We start from the raw sequence: 21,960 nt of genomic DNA on the forward strand, positions 1-21,960 counted from the left end.
ATTCCCATTTTAAATTGCGTAATATAGTGATCTAATACAAATCTCTAGAGTAATAAATAATAATACAAGTACGAGTAGCACGACATAGTACCGCAGATTATATAAAATAAAATAATAAATAAATATTTATATAATCTGTGATAGTACGTCAATACGTCATAATAAGTGAATCGTGAAACCAATTCTAATGAATGACATTATGACAACAATGTTGAGGCCTAAGATGATGAACCTACATCGTGTTCACTGTTCAGTGACGTATTTAGGGGGGAGGGACACTAAATTTTTGTAGAGCATTTTGATATTATAATGCGGTACCTAGCACCTAGATCATTTGGGTGAAAAAAAGCATTAACACTTAGATACTAATCTATCAAATTTTTTTACAAATCCACTGTTACTAAAAAAATTTAGGTAGGAAGGGGGCGTTTTTTTTTCTTATCTGGGACGCAAAATTCCCAAATACGTCTCTGATCGTGAAACAACTTTACAAACAAATGTTCATGATTGAATGTATCAAGTATCATTAACAAAGTTAATTTAACTTAGTTAATTATGTCAAGTACTTAGTTAAGTGGAATTTCTCTATCATTATAGTTTCCTTTAACTTTTTATTATTTATCAACTTAATGTTTGTAAAAAATCTACTTATTTATGGATTATTCATACAGCCAGTAAATAGTCCGAGAATGCGGTGATGTGACCGTAAGTGGTAATGTGACTGATTACGTGGTGGTTAGCTAACGAAAGGCTGCTGGCTGTAGATAAGGTACGGCACTACGGCGAACTCCAAAGTTGACTTTTTTTAGTAAGGTCTGGGTCTCTGGGACGATCAAAAACCAATTTAAAAGAGTTAAGAGGACGCTACACCCGCATATGTTGTCTTACAAGTGCGTAACATAGCAAATTTTATGCTCAGCAGATCACGTTTAGGTCCGTTAGTTTAAAATTTAGAGTAAATTGAGTATTGACCTCTTACAAAAATTAAAGGTAACATTATTATCGAGGGCATGACGTAGGCTTTTTATTATATTTTAATTTTAAAGTGAGTTATGTGTATTTTAAAATTGTAAATTGTTTGTATATCTTAAAATACTCTTAACTCACTTTAAAATTAAAATATAATAAAAAGCCTACGAGGTGCCCTCGAAAATGATGTTACCTTTATTTTTATAAGAGGTAATTTTACTCTAAATTTTAAACTAACGGAGCTAAACGTGATCTGCTGAGCATAAACTTTGCTATGTTACGCACTTGTAAGACTGAGACAACATATGCGGGTGTATAGTGTCCTCTTAAGAGATGATAACATAAATCTTTGGTCAGCTTCGAGGTTACAAGAGAATAAAGTTTGGACATGAAGAACTTCACGTATGTAGGAGTAATCGTGATGTATGAATAATAAAAATTTTCTTTGTACTCACTACTCATTCGAAGCGAAATTAATTTTTCACAAGAAAAGGATGTCAAACGACCACATTCAAGAAGGGGTCTAATATGTAAAAAATATAATGAACGGCGGTAAAAGATAGTTTTGAAACCTTTAGACTCTCGGAGTATAGTTATAGTATTACACATAATGAATTCAAGTACTTTCGACGCTCTGTTGACTATTAACAGTAAATCTTTATGATCAAAAGAAAGAGAGGGAAAGTAGAATACCATCTCAGGATCATTAAGAGGACGTGATACCCGCATGTGTTGTCTCTGTCTTACAAGTGCATTATATAGTAAATTTTACGTTCAGCAGAACACGTGTAGCTCCGTTTGCTTAAAAATTAGAGTGAATTGACCTCTTATAAAATTTAAAGGTATGATTGTTATCTAGTCTACCTCATATGCTTTTTAATATATTTAAATTTTAAAGGAAGTTATGAGTATTTTAAGATGCACAAAAAATTCACAATTTTAAAATACTCATAACTCGCTTTAAATTTGATATAAAATAAAAAGCATATAAGGTTGTCTAGATAATAATCTTACCTTTAAATTTTATAAGAGGTCAGTTCACTCTAATTTTTAAGTTAACGGAGCTACACGTGTTCTGCTGAGCGAAAAATGTACCATGTTACGCATTTGTAAGACGGAGACAACACATGCGGGTATCACGTCCTCTTAAGAATAGATGCATGTTGGAGGTTGGAGCAGATGGTTATTTAAAGTACATATCCGTATACGAGTTAATATAATAATGGAAGGAGAATGCTGAATGCGATCTCGGAAGAGTCATCTGATATTTATTAAAATTAAAATTTAAGCCAACATTAATTACCCACTGATTGAAATTATCAAGTTCAGCCTAAAAAGTTTGGCAATCAAGGAGGGAGTCAATTTTAATAGGAAAACATTTTATATCATCAGCATTAAGTAGAATATTTAACTTATTAAAGTTAAAAAGGGTCAGCAATTGAATTAATAAATATTAGATAGTCAGAATGAATGTGGGCTTAAATGACCATTTTGGAGAACTCCGGACGAAGCTTTAATTAGACCTCGAGTAGTTATTAATAAAAATTAAGTGTTATGAACTGAGGTTTGATATCTTCCTGTAAAGTAAGAAGTGAGCCAGGAAAGAAGTGGGTTGCGTACCTATGTTCATCAATTCTTTATAAGCAGTGGCGCAACTAGGCTAACTGGGGCTCCAGTGTCACTTTTAACGAAGGGGCCTAATTATTTATGCTTATATTATTGTGAACAAAATTTGGTCGATAAAATGATAAATTGCCAAAAGGAAAAAATTAGGCCATGTATTTAATGATATAACTTATACTTATACACTTGTAAGTTGTAACAACTCACAACTGTTTCTAATCAGTTTACTGAAATGGAAGTGGTAAATACTATTCATTATCAATACCACATATTAAAATTAAGTTAATAGATTTATTAAAAGTTTTACCAACCAAATAACAACATAAATCATAAAATTCTTATAAAAACAAATAAAAATTATAACTTTTAAGACTACACTAGTCATTTATATACTATACATCAGGGATGGGCAACTCACAGTTACTATAGGGCCAATTTTTAGAAATTTAAAATATAGCGGGCCAGAGCATAGAAAGCAAAAAAAAAAAAAGGTCATTCAAAATATACATTTTAAATAGCATTTATTTTGTTTATAATGAAATAGGACATAGGTAATACAAAAAGCGTTATTGAAAATAATTTTTTGCGGACATTATTAGGCACTACAAAAAACATTAAATTCAACGACAGCACGACACGAACGATACGAAGAAACTGATATAATTAAATAGATCGGTACAAACAGCTATGGTTAAAATCTATACGTATCCATACGTGTGTATGTACCTACTATAACTATATTGTGACATTTATACATCATTTAACAATGTTCAATACCAGATAACAATTAACAATAAATTATTATATCGATAAGATAGAGTATACACTATACTAGACATTATATAGATTATAGAGTATAGACGATAAAGTTTAAAATTGTATACCTATACCTAATGCAATTTGAAAATGTAGCGCGGGGCAGATAAAAAAGGCCCGCGGGCCGCCAGTTGCCCACCCCTGCTATACATTTTAATATTTTATATATTTAGAGTAATATAATGAAAACTATATTATTAGAAGTATTTTAAATCTGTTTTCACTTAAGAAAAAGAAAAATGTGTTTGAATTAACACTGAAACCAAACATATTTTAATTTCACTTAACAATGGCTAGGTATATAAGCAGTGGTGTAGTGTAGGGTACACCGCGGCGTGTACCTAACCACCCAATTTTAGATTAATGCGTCATACGTGTACCTTTAACGAAAATCGTGGTTCGCGGGTACACTGACCATGAAGGCATGAACCATACGTATTAACGTTATCCAATTATACCTAGGCAATTAAATTTATTTAGGAAATATTATTGGGTAGTATAAATTATTAAATTTTGATATTCAATAACAAAAAAAATATAAGCGTCGTAAATTGTTTAGTATTGTCATGAATTGCGGAAAAAAATCCCCGGGAAAAAAAATCCCGGAAAAAAATCCCCGCAAAAAAAATCCCCGCACTAGGAAAAAAAATCCCCAGTAGTACCGTACTATTAGGTATGTTATAAATTATATAATATAAGTAAAATTAATATTGTATATTATTTTAAAAGTTGTCATTTTATAAAAAATTGGTAATATAAATAAATATTGTATATTAGGTACCGTAAAAAGTAATGTAATTATAATATTACCTAGTCATTACAGGCTACAGTGCTTTCTGATGTTATGAGCAATCGCTTTTAGGAAGTCTTCAACATTTATTTCATCATTTTGGATTCGTGTACATAGTTCTTTCAATCTTTTTTCGGTAGTTTGGGTCAACCCTAATTTTTTTCTTTTATTGAATGGCTCACCTACATCATTTAAAGCCAACTTTGCTAGATCTGCAGCTACTTCATTTTTAATTTTTCTAATTAACTTCCATATTGTTGGATGTTTTTGACCGACTAAATGTGCAAAGCGATAGTTCCATCCTTCAGTAGGATTGTTTGTCCTGTGGCTACCATGAAGGGTTGTATCATGAACATTCCAAGTATTAGGTGGAAACATAGGTTGTAGTCTTCGAAAACGCACATTAACATTAACTCCAGCTGCATTCCCAATTCGTTTGTAAGCGCCATTTACATAATAAGCCTCAAAATAAATTAATAAATCATCTGCTTCATTTGGTATGTTTTGCTTTAAACACTCCATCCCCTCTTTTACGTTATTTAATGGTAAGAAAGCTAATTGTTGGAAATTGGAATTACATCTTGATCGCGATTTCGAGTATACTGTTCAAAACGCCGAAAGTTTATCCATCATGGCATACATTTTATATGCGTATAATATAATACATTTATATATTTAGTAATATTTAATTTATTATAAAATAACAATTTTTAACATAATATACAATATTTATTTTATTTTTCATATAATAAAATTTATAAAACAATTTAATACTACCGGTATAATGCCACTGGGGATTTTTTTTCCTAGTGCGGGGATTTTTTTTCCAACTACCATTGTCATAGAACAATATAGAAATTGATTGGGTTTACGTTTACCCATGATTTAAAGATACCTATCTTGGATCCTAATTTACCCGTATTCAAAATATGAGGTTAAAATATATCAATCATAATTTATGAGGTTCTATTGTATATTATATATACAAATAGATGTTGGATTGTACGAGTACCAAATAATGTGGGGGGGGGCATAGGCCCCAAATTTTTTTTTTACACTGATTAAGGCGTTTACCCATGATTTTTTTTAGGACTACATCACTGTATATAAGCATTCACAAAAGAGATGCAAAATAAATGCAATAATTTAACTGTACTAGTCATTATATATATAAATTATAAATAGGTATATAAATATTAATGATCAAAATGTCATGATTTTATATTTATTGTGAAACTTATTATCGAATATGGAAATAGATTATTTTATTTAGACTGGGGCATAGGGTTCCCTGCAGTCTTAAGGCCCTGGTGTTTGACACTCCCACCCCCCTGGTAGTTGCGCTCTGTTTATAAGGCTGGTTGTTGTCCACAGGGGCGAACGCGGTGGGATTACCCCCTACTTAAGGAATGTGACGATACAAACTTTTATTTTTTAAATGAGATCCCCTTTTTCAGAGCAAATCATTTAGTTGGTGATTATTCTGAAATTTTTTATGTATCTAAATCAAAATTCTATGAGTAGTTTCTTGGTTATTAAAATGTTTATACTAAGGAAAAGGATGATAATCCTTAAATATAGTTTTACAAGTATAATCTATACTTATGCTATACTAGAACTAGATATATTATAGGTATTCGTCATATTTAGTTCATATTTACACAGTGGTTAAAGTGGTGGGAGACGTAGTCCTCCTTCTTATTTACGAGAAGATTATGTGTCTCCTTTAATTTTAGTCTCCAAAGTCTAGGGGGACGCTTAACAAGAAATTTATGTTGTGTGTCAATTTTAGTAATTTATTAAATAATAGCTTACACACATACACATATCGATTAATTATCGAATTTTATCGTATTTTTTTGGCGAGAATAATCTCTACGTTTCTGAAGATATTGGAACGCGTGTGATGAGCGATTATTATATAATAAATTATAATGACTAAATTAGTGTAGTGTTGTGTTTAACCTACCTAAACTTTTTTTTTTCCAATGGTATCGAGGACCGGAGAAGGAACTATGTTGCCAATACTTCTCCTCCGGCCACCATCGTTTATTGAATAATCAATACAAAACCTTATTAGCAGTGGTGGGCCAGTCTCCCAACCTACCTAACCTATACTGGCTGTACTGGTTATATTTTATACTTGTATTTTTAAATAATATTTATATAGTTCATGATACTTATTACTAATGAGATATAATAGGTGATTAAATTTTAAATAAATTATTAAACTTCAAGATATTGTAATTGAAAACTTGTAATAGTATGGAGTATGGACTGAATTCTAAAACATTTTAATTAAAAAGTAAACTATAAATTAATTTTTTATTTGTATTTTTTAATGAAATGTTTAAAACAAAAATGTGAACACATATTTTTTTCAATCAGTAGCAATCCTGGGTATTGAATTATTTGATTTTTACCTAATTTTCAAAGCAAAAAAGCGGTACATTTAATTCAAATTCATAATAACATAAGTTAAAATTAAAGAATATCTTATTTCAATTTGTAACATTCTTGTGCTAAATAAAAACTAATACCCGTATATGTAGAGTGAAAACAACTATATTCAGTTTTATGGTATTACATTTTTAATTTGTGATATGCAACCACAATATGAAATTCAATTGTAATTTTTTAGTAAATGATTGTTTAATCTAAAAATAAATTTCTGTTTGTAATGCAGCATTCAGCCACATTTTAATATAATATGGCAGTCTTGCAGTCATTTAAAAATTGTAAAAGGCCACAAGTCTAACCTTTTATTGGGATAACAATAGTATTTTATAATATTTGAAAAGTCACTTTGTAAAATATGTTTGAGTTTAAGCTTTTAGTTTCAAACACATAGGTTCTAGAACTCATTAAAATATCATAATTCAAACATCAAATTGTTTTCTCTCAAAATTAAACATTTTAAGCTGCTGTGACTGTTTTGTTCTAAAGATGTATGGTATGTAAATAATTAAAATTAAAATATAAATTATTTTCAGTGTTTGCATTTTCAATTGGTGATTGTTATCGAGTATAATATTTGAATTGTTAAAAGTGTTAACTTTTTATTTGGAAAATATAAAAATTATATAATGTTTACATACATTAAAATTTAAAACACATAAGAAATCAAATATTATAAAACAAAGATCACATAGCTGGATTCAGAAAACAATGCAGAGTTCATCAGATTCCCAACCTCATTTATTCCTAAAGAAATATAGAACTTAAGTGAAACTGTTAAATTGTTGAATGTCTATTTCTGTTTCTTGGCACTTAGTAAATCAACCATACCTACTATTAGAATTTGATCAAATTGAGTTAGTTTAATTATAATTTTTTTACAAAACTATATAAACGTGTAATAATCACAAAGTACAATATATTATGAGTCAGTGTCAACCTTCTAATCAGCAATAATTTCATATAACATTTAGTATATAAGATCAAAATAAATTTAATTATATAAATGCATATGTATTAAATATAATACATAATAAATTATTAAGAAATATTCAGGTTTTTATTGTTATATAATGCATAAGTCAAAAACTAAATGTATTAAATAAAAAAAAATATTTTTTAAGATAATAAAAATAGTCAATTTTCCAATAATAACTATTACACAATTAATAGAAGTTATTATACTCAGACACTCAGTTATTTTATACTATATGAGTTTGTAAAAATTGTTTGAAATGGTTTAACAATAAAAACAATAGTCATCAATTGTAGCAAACAGGTTACATAACTTATAACATTAGCTATTTACAAATAAGTTTAGAATATGGGTCACTATTTTTGATAATTATTCTGTTTACATTAATTTACCTCTAATATGAAAAAAACTAATACATATTATTTAGTACTTGAACAATCACCAAAATGTAACCCATTCACAGCCAAAATGCTTTTTTATACAATAATTTTTTTAGTTAACGTTTCTTTTGTTTGGGAACTGAATAATTATGCTCCCACTGAGATGAAGTTTTATCGTGGCATATTGTGTAACCACCCATTGCTTTTACCTGAAACATAACATATAATTAATTATTTATAAAAACATAATAATTTTTATTCATAAAACAGAATTAGGTGCAATTTACAAATAATTATTTTATATATTTTGGTTATTTTAAATTAAGGAAAATATTATATAGAAATACTAATTTTTTTTATCTATTATTCAAAATATCAAGATGCTTACTTTTTTAAAAGATTTGTTTTTTCCATGAAGAAGAGGTGGTTTTAAATTATATTGAGTTTTCAATATTCTGGCTTTAACTAATTCTTTTTTAATATTTTTATGATATTTACATTCATCTAAAAGTAAATATATTTAGCATTTAAAATTGTACTACAACATTATTAATCAACTTACCACATCCAAAATTAATGTAGCCTCTATGTTCAAGATATGAATGTACCTGTCCAATTTCTTTTGCTGTACCACACTTTTTCATTTTTTGCTTAGCAAATGTTTTAGATACATAACATGGCTTATTTGCTTTCCATAAATCTAATATAGTATTTCTTACCTATATTAAGAATACAAATCATTTTCAAAAAGAGAAAATGTAATAATCCTACAATATAGATGAATTATTTAACTATAAAATTACTTTTAAATATTTTTTATCATCTTTTTTCCCAAATAAGTTTGGATGATAATATCTTTCATCTGCAGTTATAATATTACTTTCTACATGTCTTTCTTGGGTGGGTGCTGGTATGTGTTCAATATCTCTTGTAAAACCATGTGACAAAACTGATTGCCAATCCTCAACAACATTATTAATGGTCTCTCCATCCATGATATCAATTTCCGAATCAGAACTGGAATCATTACGAACCCTAACTATTTCTTCACCATTTGGTAGTACAAATACATCATTTTCTTTATATTTATTGAGAATTTCACGATATTTTGACTCATCGCAAACATCTTCTGACAGACGTTTTTTCAATTTCCTTGAATCATCTTTACGAACGCTCTACAACACAGAATAACAGACAAAGTTAACTACCACGTTTAGTCTGAAAATTGTTACACCTATAATACACGAACACTTACATGTTCAGAGTTCCAATCGTCTGCCAATTGAATCAACCATTGAGGACTAATTGGGTTATATGACCTAGGAACAAACGATTAAATAATCTCAATAATAAAAACTAATATCTTATTAAGAGTTTAAACCGCAATTTTTGCTTACGTTGAGTTGATTTTGTTCCACGGTTCATACAGGGATTCCAAATAATCGAAACTACATTCGGTGATCACGTCTATTATTTCGTCGTCCATCACATATAAATTCTGAATTTAAACAAAAAAACGAGTAGCTCTTTTCATTGACTTTTTAACAATCCAACATACGGACACTCGGGCAATTGAATATTGTCACTCGTCAGTGATCACTTCGACCGCAATTCGCAACGTCCAGGCAACGTGGACAACATATGTAGAGCGGTAAAAGGCGAGAGGGAATAGGAAAGGAAATGTTGTGTAGAGCGAAAATATTATGGACATGTGAATCTGTGAAGAGAATGAACCTAGTCCCGAAAGCGTAGCGAATATATTGCCGGTCGCGTTACTCACTTCATATTCATGATTCGTCCGCGACGGCGCGAGTGCGCGACCGTCGACTTATTTCGTGTAAGCGCATGCGCAGAAAATATTTTTAAATGAGAACAACCGCCATACTGTTTATTATTTTTTAACGGAAAATTTCGGTGGTAAACCAAACCGTAATCGGTTAACGGAAGCATCTTTATTCTTTGTCCCTTTGTATTTTTGTAGCTTGTCCGTCGTTTATCGTATCGGATGTTCGACTTATTATGTGTTTCGGGTTATCGTGCGCGTCGCTGTCCAATGTCCAATGACTTTTAATCTTAATGTTCTGTATTTGGTGTAGGTCGTTGTTGAGTGGGTTTAGACAAGTGTGTCGTAACTATACTTAGATTTTAATTCCCAAACGTTTGGGTTTTCCGTTTTAACACTTACTTTAATTTTCCAATATAAGTTATTCCGTTCGAGTTCTGCGTCAACGTCGAGTAAGTTATTATTTTATTTTTAATGTATTTAATATTAAATTATTATGTTATTCTCGTTTCTACTGATTTTGAAAATTGTATTCAGCCACTGAATTACTGCTTTATGCTCTTATGAAAATACTAAAATGTTATTGATGTCTGTACCTAGGTACTTCTTTTGTACAATTTAATTATACATTTTGAGGTGAAAATGTAATTTTTTGGTGATTGAAGTGGAATCTACATATTTATTAATTTAATATTTAAAGGAAAAATGTTCAAAGTATTATTATCCTGTACCTAGTTTAAAATATCATTTTTATCATTTTTTTAGTACTAACCGAATATAATTGAAGGTTTAGTTAGGTACCTATTTTCTATTCTACTTATTATAATTACTATATAATTAGGTTATGTATAATCTTATAGAAATTTTTCTGGAACAGGTTACCAATACAATTTTTTTTTTTTTGTGTCAAATAAAGTTTTTATAACTTAATGAAAATGTAATATACATGTTATATATTGTGTTAAAATAAAGGTAGAAACTATAGCTTAATATGAATAATATGTGCATTTCACTTACACATTACATTGAAGCTAAAAACTTTGTTTTTTGAGTTTTTAGCTATTTAGATCTTAAATAATAATAATAATAAGTACCTATTTATCTGTTTGAAACAAGTTAGTCTGTTTATACATTCAAAATCCCTCTGATATAAATTCAATAGATTTCAAGATATTACGATGTAAACAAAATATAATATTATTTTTATTTAATTTGTGTGTATTTCTTTTCTTAAGTTAAGTGATCAATTTATATATAAATGATTTTAGGGCCAGTTGTACCGTCTCTGATTAAAGTTAACCGGAGTTTAATCGGCCGAATTTGCATGGTTAAATATCTGTTATCAGCTAATTAAGCGTAATCAAAGTTTAACCGTAGACGATACAACTGGCCCTTAGTCTCACACATTTATTCCAGGCTTTTATATTTTAGAGTTAGGTATATCAGACATTTTTTAATTATTATAAAAAAAAAAATAATACATTTTGTCAAGAAAGATGTAATATGTACTGTTTACATATTATGTGATTAAACATTTGGATTTTTTTTCCACAGATTTTTTATATGCCTACATCCCTATGGCTTTTTTTGGTCTATTCCTGGAAATTTTTAATAATCTAACCTAAGGTTTGATATAGGTAGTATGTATTAAAAATTATCTTACAAATAAATTGTTTTTAAAATTTTTGGGAAGTTTTTAATCATTACCTATTAATTAATACTCCTCATTAGTATTAAGTGCATACTTCCTTAATCATAACATTTATATTTAGGCTCTGGAACTCATGATATTTTAGTACTTTAAATTAACTCTTGGCGTCTTTATATTTATGTTCTGTTAAAAGTCCCTGGTAATTAAAAACACCCTCAATGAAATATTTAGGAGGAGTGATACCCGCATGTGTTGTCTTCATTGTTACAAGTGTGTAATATAGCAAATTTTACTCACAACAGAAGACAGTGATAACATATGCGGTTACCACATCCTCTTAATGTTTATTAATAATTGTTTGTTCATTATAGTCGAGATTATAGTTCTTTCTAAATGCCTAGGAAATTAATCTAATTGTGATTAAGGATATTTAAATTAATCATCATATTGGTAGATAGTGATAAATTATATTCTCCTCAAGTAGTCAAGTTAGATAGGATAGGATAAAAATAACTAGTGGTTATGTGAAATATGAATAAAGCATATTTATAATAATCAGTTTACTTACAATTTGTGTAGCAAGTCATATAATAATGAAATTGTAAATTGCTTTAAGGATGGATGCAAATAAGCTCAGTTTGGTCGATAACGAATATGATGATGGTGTTGTATGTTTTGGTCCAGTAACTGAAAGCCAACTGGATAGGTATAAGAGATTACCACGTCGCACTGTTTTACCTTCAGATTTCGAATTAAGGTAAAATAAATATATTTAACATGTAAAATTATTTTAATTATGTTTGTTCATCTTGTAAAATATAGATATTTTATTCAAACAAATTAAATCCTTGTTTATAATTGTCCCTATATTAATAACTATTTTTTTTATAATTAACATTTTATTTGCTCATACTATATATTATATTGTAATAAAAATGTTTTTCCTAAAATATCTTTAACAACTTAGATGGACATTAACATTAATACATTAACAATAAAACTTTGGAAAGACGGAAATACTAATAATACCAACAAATTTTTGGTCCCGATTCAAATACATAATGATTGTGAAAATCCCCCCTCCCCTATCTAGTCAGAAACTTCCTTTAAGACAAAAAATTGGATGGTCCTTAGCGATTCCGTCTTAGTAAGGTTTTACTGTATATAAATAAATAAACTAATTTATTTATTATTGCATTTTGCATCTTATTTCCAGCCAATCCGTTTTTGAGCAAGATCAAGACATAAAAAATGGCAAGTATAAAATAAATGTATTATATTATTGAAATTTTTCCTATGCTTCAATAGTATTTTTAAGACCAGTTTATTTAATTTGTATAATGCTTTGTCAATCATGCATTAATATTAAATATGAAAAAATACTCCCTTAAAAATCTTAGTGATTCTATCAATCATCTAGGTTCTAGAAACTATACAGTATAATTGTTAAACATATGAAAGTAATACACTGAAAAATTTAATAACAATTTTGAGACATTTTCCAATAAATAATATTATATTAGGTAATGTTATTAAGTTCCACATTTTATCTAATGAAGATACGCTAAAAAAATGTTTATACTGTAATATTTAATGCTTAAAATATTTTCTGCTGTAGGTGCATAAGTTTAATTTTAAATGTTAATACATCCTGTTTTAAACAATATTCGCATCATTCAGATACACCTTTAGCTCTCAATCGATACACATATTTCTATTAAGTTGTAATTATCATATTATTATATATTTTTGAACACATTTCTCAATTAATTAACTAATATTATGTATCTCTAATCACTTGTAATTACTATTATAAATAATTGGGTAATATTTAATGTCTATAATTATTATTTTTTTGAATTGAACATCATATTTTTTTACAAGTTGCTGTATTAAAAATCAAAAATCAATATTCATATAGGTATTTTATAAAAAAATTAAATTATTACATTAATTATATAATATTTGCTTCTTAGATCAATCTACTGTCGTGGATGAGTCTAATGAAAATACTACAACATGCGTTGATAATTCAAGTAAATAATTCTTATTAAAACTATGACAAAATAAATAGGTATGTCAGCAACCTTTTAATACGCATTGTGTTCGCAACTACACCTCACACCGTCTATTAGCTAGTTTGTTTGTTGCTGTATGTTAACCGGGGAATTAGGTTAATATGGCAAACCACGACTGGCTGGGGAGGGTAAGATATGTAAACAGGACTGCAACTTGTATTGCTGCTGGCATACCTATCTATATTGTCATGATTAAAACTATGATTTTACTCTTAATTTATTAAATAATTACATTTACTTTCAGTTAATATAACTCTGTCAAAAAATAATATTGATGAAGAAAAAGAAGAAATTGAAAATATAGAATTAAAACAAAGCATTTCTAAAAATTCTAATTGTAAGTTTTTTTAGTTTTAATATTATATTGTTTATTTAAAATACCCATTAGTTTTAAAAAAGAATCTCAAGTATTTATTGTAAATGATTGCGTCTTAAAATATTATTATGATCTATTATTTTACTTATCTCAAAATAATTTTTACAGCAAAATTTTCTTCTCCATGTTTCTCAAAATGCATACCAAATGAAAAGTTAATTGCCACAGAAGTTATTAATAGGTACATCAGGATGGGTTCAATATCGTCAAGTAAGATATATACATACATATTTTATTATCATCCTGTTAACGTCCGTTATACTATTTTTTTTAATTTTAATTTTTTTGCTATATGTATACCATAATAATACTTTAAAATCAAAATAAATAATATAATTGTTTATAATTTATTAACTAATGGTAGCATAATTGAATTAATATCTTATAATTATCGATGAAGAATAAAACAGTTTTATAAAGGCCCTTTAACAATTTATTTGCTTAAACGATTTATTTTTGTTGTAAAAATTTATAATATGTCAGTTATAAATGTATCAATATCTTGTCAGAAAGGTACCTTACATTATACATATCTAAAATATAAAGTTGAGTTGACAACATACTGACGTGATTCAAATATTATTAGTAGTATTTAACTTTTTTTTTAAATATATCATAATTATGCTAGACTAACTTAAACATAAAATATCATAGAAATGCAAAGAAAACATCACAATTTTTGATAAGGTATATAATTCTGATGTAAGGTCTTCTGGTAGCTGGTCTATAAACTATGTATGAAACCCGTTGAAAGGGAAACAAACAAGTATTAGTATTTTATGTCCGTATGTATAATAATCTATTAAAATCACATGAGTTAACTGCGTTCTGACATCAATTGGCATTCTTAGTGTTCATTAATATTAAACTAAATTGTTTTATGTGATTCAATATTTATTTGTAAAACTTGCACTTGTATGCTGTTTGGATTTGTGATTATATAATAATAAAATCTTTTACTATTTATTAGAAATTAATATTATATAATATGTTTATACATTGGAATTTTAATGATAACCACTATAAGGTTTACAAATTCAACATATTATTAAGAAAGCATTTTGGTAATGACAAACAATTGTAAATTTGTATTTGGTATGTTTCTTATGTAGTAATGTTAGATTATTAACTATTTTGCAAGTATGAGTAACATACATCATAAATACAATTCTTAAGAACAGTAATTATTATACTGTATTGATATCCTACTTAACATAAAATATTTTTTAAAAGGATATTTAATAAATACAAATTTTCAAAATTGAAAATTTCTCACTAGTTTTCTATGAATTATAATTTAAATATGATATCAATAATTAAGTAGAATAACTGTAAATATTCATGTTGAATTTTCATTGGACAATCAAGTATCATATTGAATCATATTTTATTTAACTTTAATGTTTAGATTATATTAAATAAAAATTCTGTTATTATCAATATTTAACTAATTTAATTATTCAATTAGTTAACTACTTTAAAACATAAAATAATTTTGATGTATGTTTTAATTGTTGATTATAGATGATTCCTCTTTATCGGAAGATCAAAATAAATCTACATTTGGAGGTATTTATCAATAATATTACAATATTTCTTTCTTTATTCAATGCAATAAAATTATAATTACAAATTGGTTACAACTAAATAAATTGTTCTAATAAATTTTTTAGATGAAACTGTTAGCTTTACAGATGCCCAAGAAATAGAGTCAATTCAAGAGAACTATGTCTGTATGTATAATAATTGTATATATAATTTTCGAGTTTTATTCTTCTCATGGTTAATTTTGATTTGTGTTTTTAGTTGATGAAACTAGTACCTGTGAACACTTATCTGTTTCAAGTGTGCTTGAGCAAAGCAACCAACAAAATGTGTTAGATGATTCTAATAATGTATGCACTTTAATACATTGTAGTCAAAAAGACGATACAGATTTAAGTATTTGTAGTGACTCAGAACTTGGAGATATTACTGAAGATTCAATTGTTGCTGATGAATATAGTGTTACACCTGGAAAACAGAGATTATTTGATTTACGTGTCACTAAACAATCACTTCGTCCTAAAGCTCTCGTAGCATCTGCTCCATTCATGGATAGAATTGAAGAAACTGCAACTCCTGTTCTACCTAAAGTTCTTAATTCTCCTTTAATTTTAAATGAAATCAGTCCTAAACATTCGGAAATCAAAGAAGGTTTAAATTGTTCATCAATTACTGAAATATGCCATGGCACATCATCTACTGAAAATCTCAATCAAACTTCTCATAAAAATATGTTTGAAACTGTTGGAGAATTTTCAACATCAAATGATTTCAAGAATATAGTCTCTTTAAATACAAGTGTGGATAGTATGTTTGATGAAACAATGAACACAAATAAACTTTCAACAAACAGCAAGAGTATGAATATTAAAAAATCATTAAATAAAACTGATCAAATACAAAATACTTTAAATGATACGATGCAATTATTTGATACTGATCAGTCAGTAAATATCATGACCGATATTACAATTCCAACTGATGTTAATGATCATCAAGATAAAGAATACTTAATTTCTGCACATTTGGATACTAAATCAGCAAATACCAGTGTAGAAGATAAAGTAATAGTTGAAGCTAGGTACACTAATGAATTGTCATCAAACAACAGAAGTCTAGATTTGAACCTATCTTTAAATGAAACTGATCATATCCAAACTGCTATAAATGACACTATGCAAAACTTAAATGATAAATCTATTTCAACACCAGACATAAATTGTAAAAATTATAAAGAATTCTCAGTTGCCATGGAAGTTGATATTAAATCAACAAATACTAGCCGTGTTGATAAAGAATTTGATGAAACAATGTGCACTAATAAATATTCAATAAACAAAAGAAGTATGGATATGAATCAATCCTTTAATGAAATTGAACATAATTTTGATGTTGAAAAATCAATGTTTATCAATTCCATAAAAGCTATTCCAACATCAGACATTTTTAATCTTAATAATGGAGAATTCTCTGTTGCCATGGAAGTTGATATTAAATCAACTAATACTAGCTATGTGGATAAAGAATTCGATGAAACAATGTGCAGTAATGAACAATCAACAAACGACAGAATCATGAATTTGAATCAATCCTTAAATGAAACCAATATTGAATATACTTTAAATGGCACTAAGGAAAAATTGAATGATGAAAAATTCTCAGTTGCCATGGAAGTTGATATTAAATCAACTGGTTGTGTGGATAAAGAAATAAATGAAACAGTATGCCCTTATAATCTATTAATAAGCAACCAAAGTACTGATTTGAATAAATCCTTAAAAGACACTGAGCAAAATGATGACAAAAAGTCAACATATATCATGTCCAATATAGCAATACCAACATTATGCTTAACTGATCACAACGATGAAAAAGAAAACTCAATTACTAAAAAAGTTGATATTAAATCAATTGATTCCACTGTAGTAGATGAAATATTTGATGAAACAGTGAACACCAATAAACTTTCACTAAACAACCAATGTATGGATTTGAATAAATCCTTAGTTGAAATTAATATGAAAAAAACTATAAATGACACTGAACAGAAATTTGGTGAAGAAAATGCAATGAATAATAAATCCAACATGGCTATACCAATATCAGATGTCAATGATTATAATTATGAAGAATTCTCAATTGCCATGGAAGTTGATATTAAATCAAGTAATACTAGTTGTATAGATAAAGAGTTAGATGATATTGTACACACCAAAAACATTTTAATAAATGACCAAACTATGGATTTGAATAAATCCTTAAATGTAACTAATCATATCGAAAATACTTTAAATGACACTGAGCAAACATTTGTTGATGAAAAGTTAATATATATTATGTCCAATATAGCTATTCCAACATTAGATGTGAATGATCATAATGAAAAAGAAAACTCAATTACTACAAAATCCGATATCAAATCGATTAATACGAGTATAGTGGACAAAATATTTGATGAATCAATGTTAATAAATGCTAATAAACTTTTAGCAGACAGCCAAGCTATTAATCGTAATGAATCCTTGAATGAAGGTGAAAGTACTTCGAATAATATCCAAAACACTTCTGTTTCAACCATTCATATTGATGATAATTTGGTTTTGAGTAAACAAGATCAGAGTAACTTAAAAAACACAATCAATTCTGATACTTCATTTGTAGGAGTTAACGAAGTTAATATAACTTGTAATACATCACTAGAAGACCCATCATGTATGATGAGACAATATTTAGACTTCGAACAAGCTGTAAATGAATTGTGCAATGATATTTCATCAGCAAGTGTTCCTGATGGGAAATCCAAACAGCCAAAAGAAAGTTATGATGATGAATCTCTTGAACATTTAATCGAACAAACACTTTCTTCTGATTCATTCAATCAAACAAAAGTAAATGAAAATTTATCTAATTATGATGGATCAAACTTGTCGGTCATTATTGAAAATGAATCTTTAGATACTTCTAATAATGACATAGAGCAACATGAAGATACTGTAAATCCCAAAAATGATGTACCAGTTACTTTGGAATTTGAAAGTGTTGTACATGAAGTCAATGATATTGAATTGTCGAATAAATCAACAGTTGTAAATACAGAAGCTTCTTCAATATCTGAAGTAGGTTTAGCATTTGAAACAGATGTTAATATTCAAATGAAAGCAAATAACGATATGAATGAAACAAAACATAATGGAAGTTCAATGGTTAGTGATGAATCATCAAAAATGGAATTTGATACATTTAACGAATCTAATATAAACATGAATATCAGTGCAAAACAAATCTCTGAAGATGTCAATGAAATACTGTCTACAAGGAATACTTTGGTTGAAAACAACTTAAATCCAATAGCCCATCAAATTAATATAACCAACATTCCTGATTCCACTGCTTTTAAACTTATTCCAGAAACAGAAATTACTCAAAAAGACTTAACTGATCAAGATGAATTACTTAATGATAATCAACAACAAAAATTATCGGATACAATTAAAAATATTGATAATAGTTTAGAAGAATTTATAAATCAAGAAAGGTTGTTGAATTTTGGAGACGATAAAAAAGAGAAACAAGTGGAATATAAAACTCCGAAGACACTAAAAATATTGGATTTTAGTATCGTCCAACAAACTCCCACTTTTGACAATCAACTAAAGAAACAAAAGGTATTAAATTTTAGTATTGTTGATCCAACACCAATATTAAAAAGCACCCAACAAATACATCAAAATGAAAATGTTATCAACAATGAGAGCTTAATAAATTTTAGTGCAGTTGATCAAATATGGAATTCAGAAGTAGTAGCAAAAGATGATATTAATTTTAAAGATTTTCAAAACTCTACCCATGATTCTTCAACAAAAAATGTATCATCAATTTCATCTCCTGATTTTGAATTATTGGTTGATGAATCTATTAAAACAAATACATCTAATTTCAGTAACTCATCTTTTGATCAAACAATTACTGATTCAAATTTAAACTTGTCTCCGTATTCTTGTGCAAATAATAAAACAGAATTAATTAATTCGGAACCATTGATTTTGATCAACAAACAGATTGTTGCCGATGAGCCATCTAACTGTTTAAATCAAACAATTGAACTAAATAAGTCAATACACGAAACTGTTAATGATGAACATTGTGTGGCCGAAGCATCTACTACTGCAGAAAAATCAGATTTTAAAATGTTATCAAATACTACTTCTAACATAAAAATTGATTTTGCTGAGTCTCAAATGGATTCAAACCAACAACAGCATTTTAACTCAAATGAACGTGCCATTGTGGATTTTAGCATTATTGACCAAGAAATATTGGAAAATCTTGAGTTAAAAACCAATACTGATATAACATCTGATAGAAATGTTTCTAACCTAATTGAAATGACTTTTGTTTCTAAATCTGATGAACAATCAACTGTTTTATCTAAAAATCCAATAATACCCATAACTTTAGATAATAAATCTGAAAAATCTATACATGGTGGTTCTGATGAAATAAATAGCACAACTTTACACTTGGAACAATCTACTTTTTTGCATAACAACACAGAATTGTTAACTGATATACAAATGAACGATGAATCGCTCCTTATGGAATCGCCAGAAAAAAGCTCAATTATCGATTCTTTTCATAGTATTGAATTGGATAATGTACAAGAAGATAATAAGAGAAAAATAGAGACGACTCAAGAATATGATAATAACGAAAAAAAAATGAAAGTAGAGACTGAAATTCTGAAGACGCCAATGTCAATGCTCTATAAAATTAAAAATATGTTCAGGAGTAGTGAAAAACAGCCATCATGTATAAATAACACAAAAGAAAACAATTTAAAATCAGGGAGATGCTATCAGAAATTAAACTTTAGCAAATTTGAAGAAAATGATGATTTTACTAAACCTTTAACTCTAAAAAAACCCGAAGTTTTAGTAAAAAGTAAAATACCTTGCAAAGTCACTGACAGACCATTATTAAAAAATGATGAATTTAATAGTTCATCACTATCATCTCTTAATGATAGTGTTAAACAAAAAAAAACCATACCAAAATTCTCAGGAGTTCCTGTATTATCTGATGTATCTAATTCATCAAACAGAAAGTGTGCAGAAAGTCGTATACCTTCCAAATTTCAGAAATAATGCCATCACTAAAATTTTTTAATTATTATTTTATTTTAGTTTTTTATAATGAGAATTAGGTTAACTACATTAAAGCTACATTTAGGTATACATATTATTAAAATCCCTTAGAAAAGAGTTAAATTTTATAATTTTTATTTTTATAATTTTCATAATTATCTTGATATTATTTTATTAAATTATTAATTAATGATGTGCGTTTTTACTTTTTTTAAATTTTAAATTATAATATCTATATTTATATTTAAATTTATATTTAAAATGTATAAATAAATTCATGATTTATAAATTGACTTGTCTATGTTTTTGTTATTTGAGTATAAGAAAAGTGCTAATAAGCTTTTTTTATACAAGTCATTAATGTTATAACTTAAATAACACTGCTATAAAGTATTATCATGCTTTATGCATTCGTAAAGTACAATTGAATTCCAATGCGTGTCATTATAGACTATTTTTGATACTAAGGTCAAAAATAAAGATCATAAAGTGTAAATGATATAATTTAAATATTATTGTCTAAACTACAATATGTGACCATCACCACTAACATATTAAGTTTAGTAACAATATCTTTAAATATTCTAGTAATACTGTATGACAAACAATCTTTGCTCTGAATCATCTTTTGTTGACAATAATTTATTATCATTGAATTCAAAATGAACACATACACTACAGTAACTCACTTGTCACCTACTTACTAGTCACTATCTTGCGGGCAGACGGATGACCTAACAAGTAAACTTAACCCTGTTAGTTATAGTAACGCAAGTATAATATAGCTTCCATCGTCTATCGGCTCCGGTCACCAAACTCAAGGGACCTCCTTCAGCCTACCGGCACCGGTCAGTATCGTGTAGTGATGCCATGCTAGCGGCACTCGTTGCAAGTCTGCATTTGAGTGTTTATTTATACTGTACTAAATTATTGTATTTATTATATTTTCATATTTATTGTGAATGTAGTTCTCGTCTGTCTTATCTTTGGCATAGCCGTTTGGCTTTTGAGATGATCCAACTATTTTTAATTTTTATTGTATGTTTTGTTAAAACTAATTGTTAGAAACAAGAGTATTATTACTATAAATACCCAATACCTAAGTTATTATAATACTCCAGTAAAATAATACAAAACGTCTTTTTGACAGGAATTTTTATTAGTATATCGCTAATTAGTATTTAATAAAAAATGTATAATATATTAATTTGGTAATTTCTTGTTATAAGAGAATACTTCGGACCTCATCAGTCATCACTACTACCTAACTACCTACCACAATCTTAACGAGGTCCACGGCCCATGGGTCACGTTCTATAGTGCCTCACTTTACAACTATCATTATATTATTAGTTTTCGCAATGTTGTTTTT

At 27.8% G+C, this 21,960-nt stretch overlaps 2 protein-coding genes across 4 annotated transcripts; one reads left to right on the top strand and one right to left on the bottom strand.

Moving 5' to 3' along the window:
- Window positions 1–7,231: 7,231 nt before the first annotated feature.
- LOC107173637 (uncharacterized) lies at window positions 7,232–9,731 on the bottom strand. Of its 2 annotated transcripts, XM_015524242.2 has the most exons (6): window positions 9,409–9,728; window positions 9,267–9,330; window positions 8,815–9,186; window positions 8,574–8,730; window positions 8,400–8,515; window positions 7,232–8,220 (listed from the first exon to the last, which is right to left on the bottom strand). In XM_015524242.2, exons 1-6 carry the CDS (start codon window positions 9,495–9,497, stop codon window positions 8,128–8,130), a joined length of 891 nt encoding a protein of 296 aa, XP_015379728.1. In that variant the 5' UTR covers window positions 9,498–9,728; the 3' UTR covers window positions 7,232–8,127. The 2 variants fall into 2 exon arrangements, with proteins under 2 accessions (XP_015379728.1, XP_089081788.1); XM_089225662.1 differs by lacking the exon at window positions 8,400–8,515 and having other exon boundaries at window positions 9,409–9,731.
- Window positions 9,732–9,914: 183 nt separating this feature from the next.
- LOC107171714 (uncharacterized) lies at window positions 9,915–20,881 on the top strand. Of its 2 annotated transcripts, XM_089225659.1 has the most exons (9): window positions 9,915–10,246; window positions 12,062–12,202; window positions 12,662–12,699; window positions 13,422–13,481; window positions 13,768–13,860; window positions 14,008–14,109; window positions 15,424–15,468; window positions 15,573–15,632; window positions 15,706–20,881. In XM_089225659.1, the coding sequence occupies exons 2-9, from the start codon at window positions 12,063–12,065 to the stop codon at window positions 20,586–20,588; spliced, it is 5,421 nt and encodes a 1,806-aa protein (XP_089081785.1). In that variant the 5' UTR covers window positions 9,915–10,246; window position 12,062; the 3' UTR covers window positions 20,589–20,881. The 2 variants fall into 2 exon arrangements, with proteins under 2 accessions (XP_089081785.1, XP_089081786.1); XM_089225660.1 differs by lacking the exon at window positions 13,422–13,481.
- The last annotated feature ends 1,079 nt before the right edge of the window (window positions 20,882–21,960 follow it).

This window comes from Diuraphis noxia, unplaced genomic scaffold (assembly GCF_037042655.1).
Source record: "Diuraphis noxia isolate RWA-SAM2 unplaced genomic scaffold, SU_Dnox_SAM2 contig0004, whole genome shotgun sequence".
Classification (NCBI taxonomy): domain Eukaryota; kingdom Metazoa; phylum Arthropoda; class Insecta; order Hemiptera; family Aphididae; genus Diuraphis; species Diuraphis noxia.

Bases quoted from the DNA above. Each gene is read 5' to 3' on its own strand.
- LOC107173637 (XM_015524242.2), bottom strand. From the start codon at position 9,497: ATGGACGACGAAATAATAGACGTGATCACCGAATGTAGTTTCGATTAT. The intron at 9,331-9,408 runs GTAAGCAAAAAT...GTTTGTTCCTAG, and splicing joins TGGAACAAAATCAACTCAAC to GTCATATAACCCAATTAGTC. The intron at 9,187-9,266 runs GTAAGTGTTCGT...TCTGTGTTGTAG, and splicing joins ACGATTGGAACTCTGAACAT to AGCGTTCGTAAAGATGATTC.
- LOC107171714 (XM_089225659.1), top strand. From the start codon at position 12,063: ATGGATGCAAATAAGCTCAGTTTGGTCGATAACGAATATGATGATGGT. The intron at 12,203-12,661 runs GTAAAATAAATA...TCTTATTTCCAG, and splicing joins CCTTCAGATTTCGAATTAAG to CCAATCCGTTTTTGAGCAAG. The intron at 15,633-15,705 runs GTATGTATAATA...TTGTGTTTTTAG, and splicing joins AATTCAAGAGAACTATGTCT to TTGATGAAACTAGTACCTGT.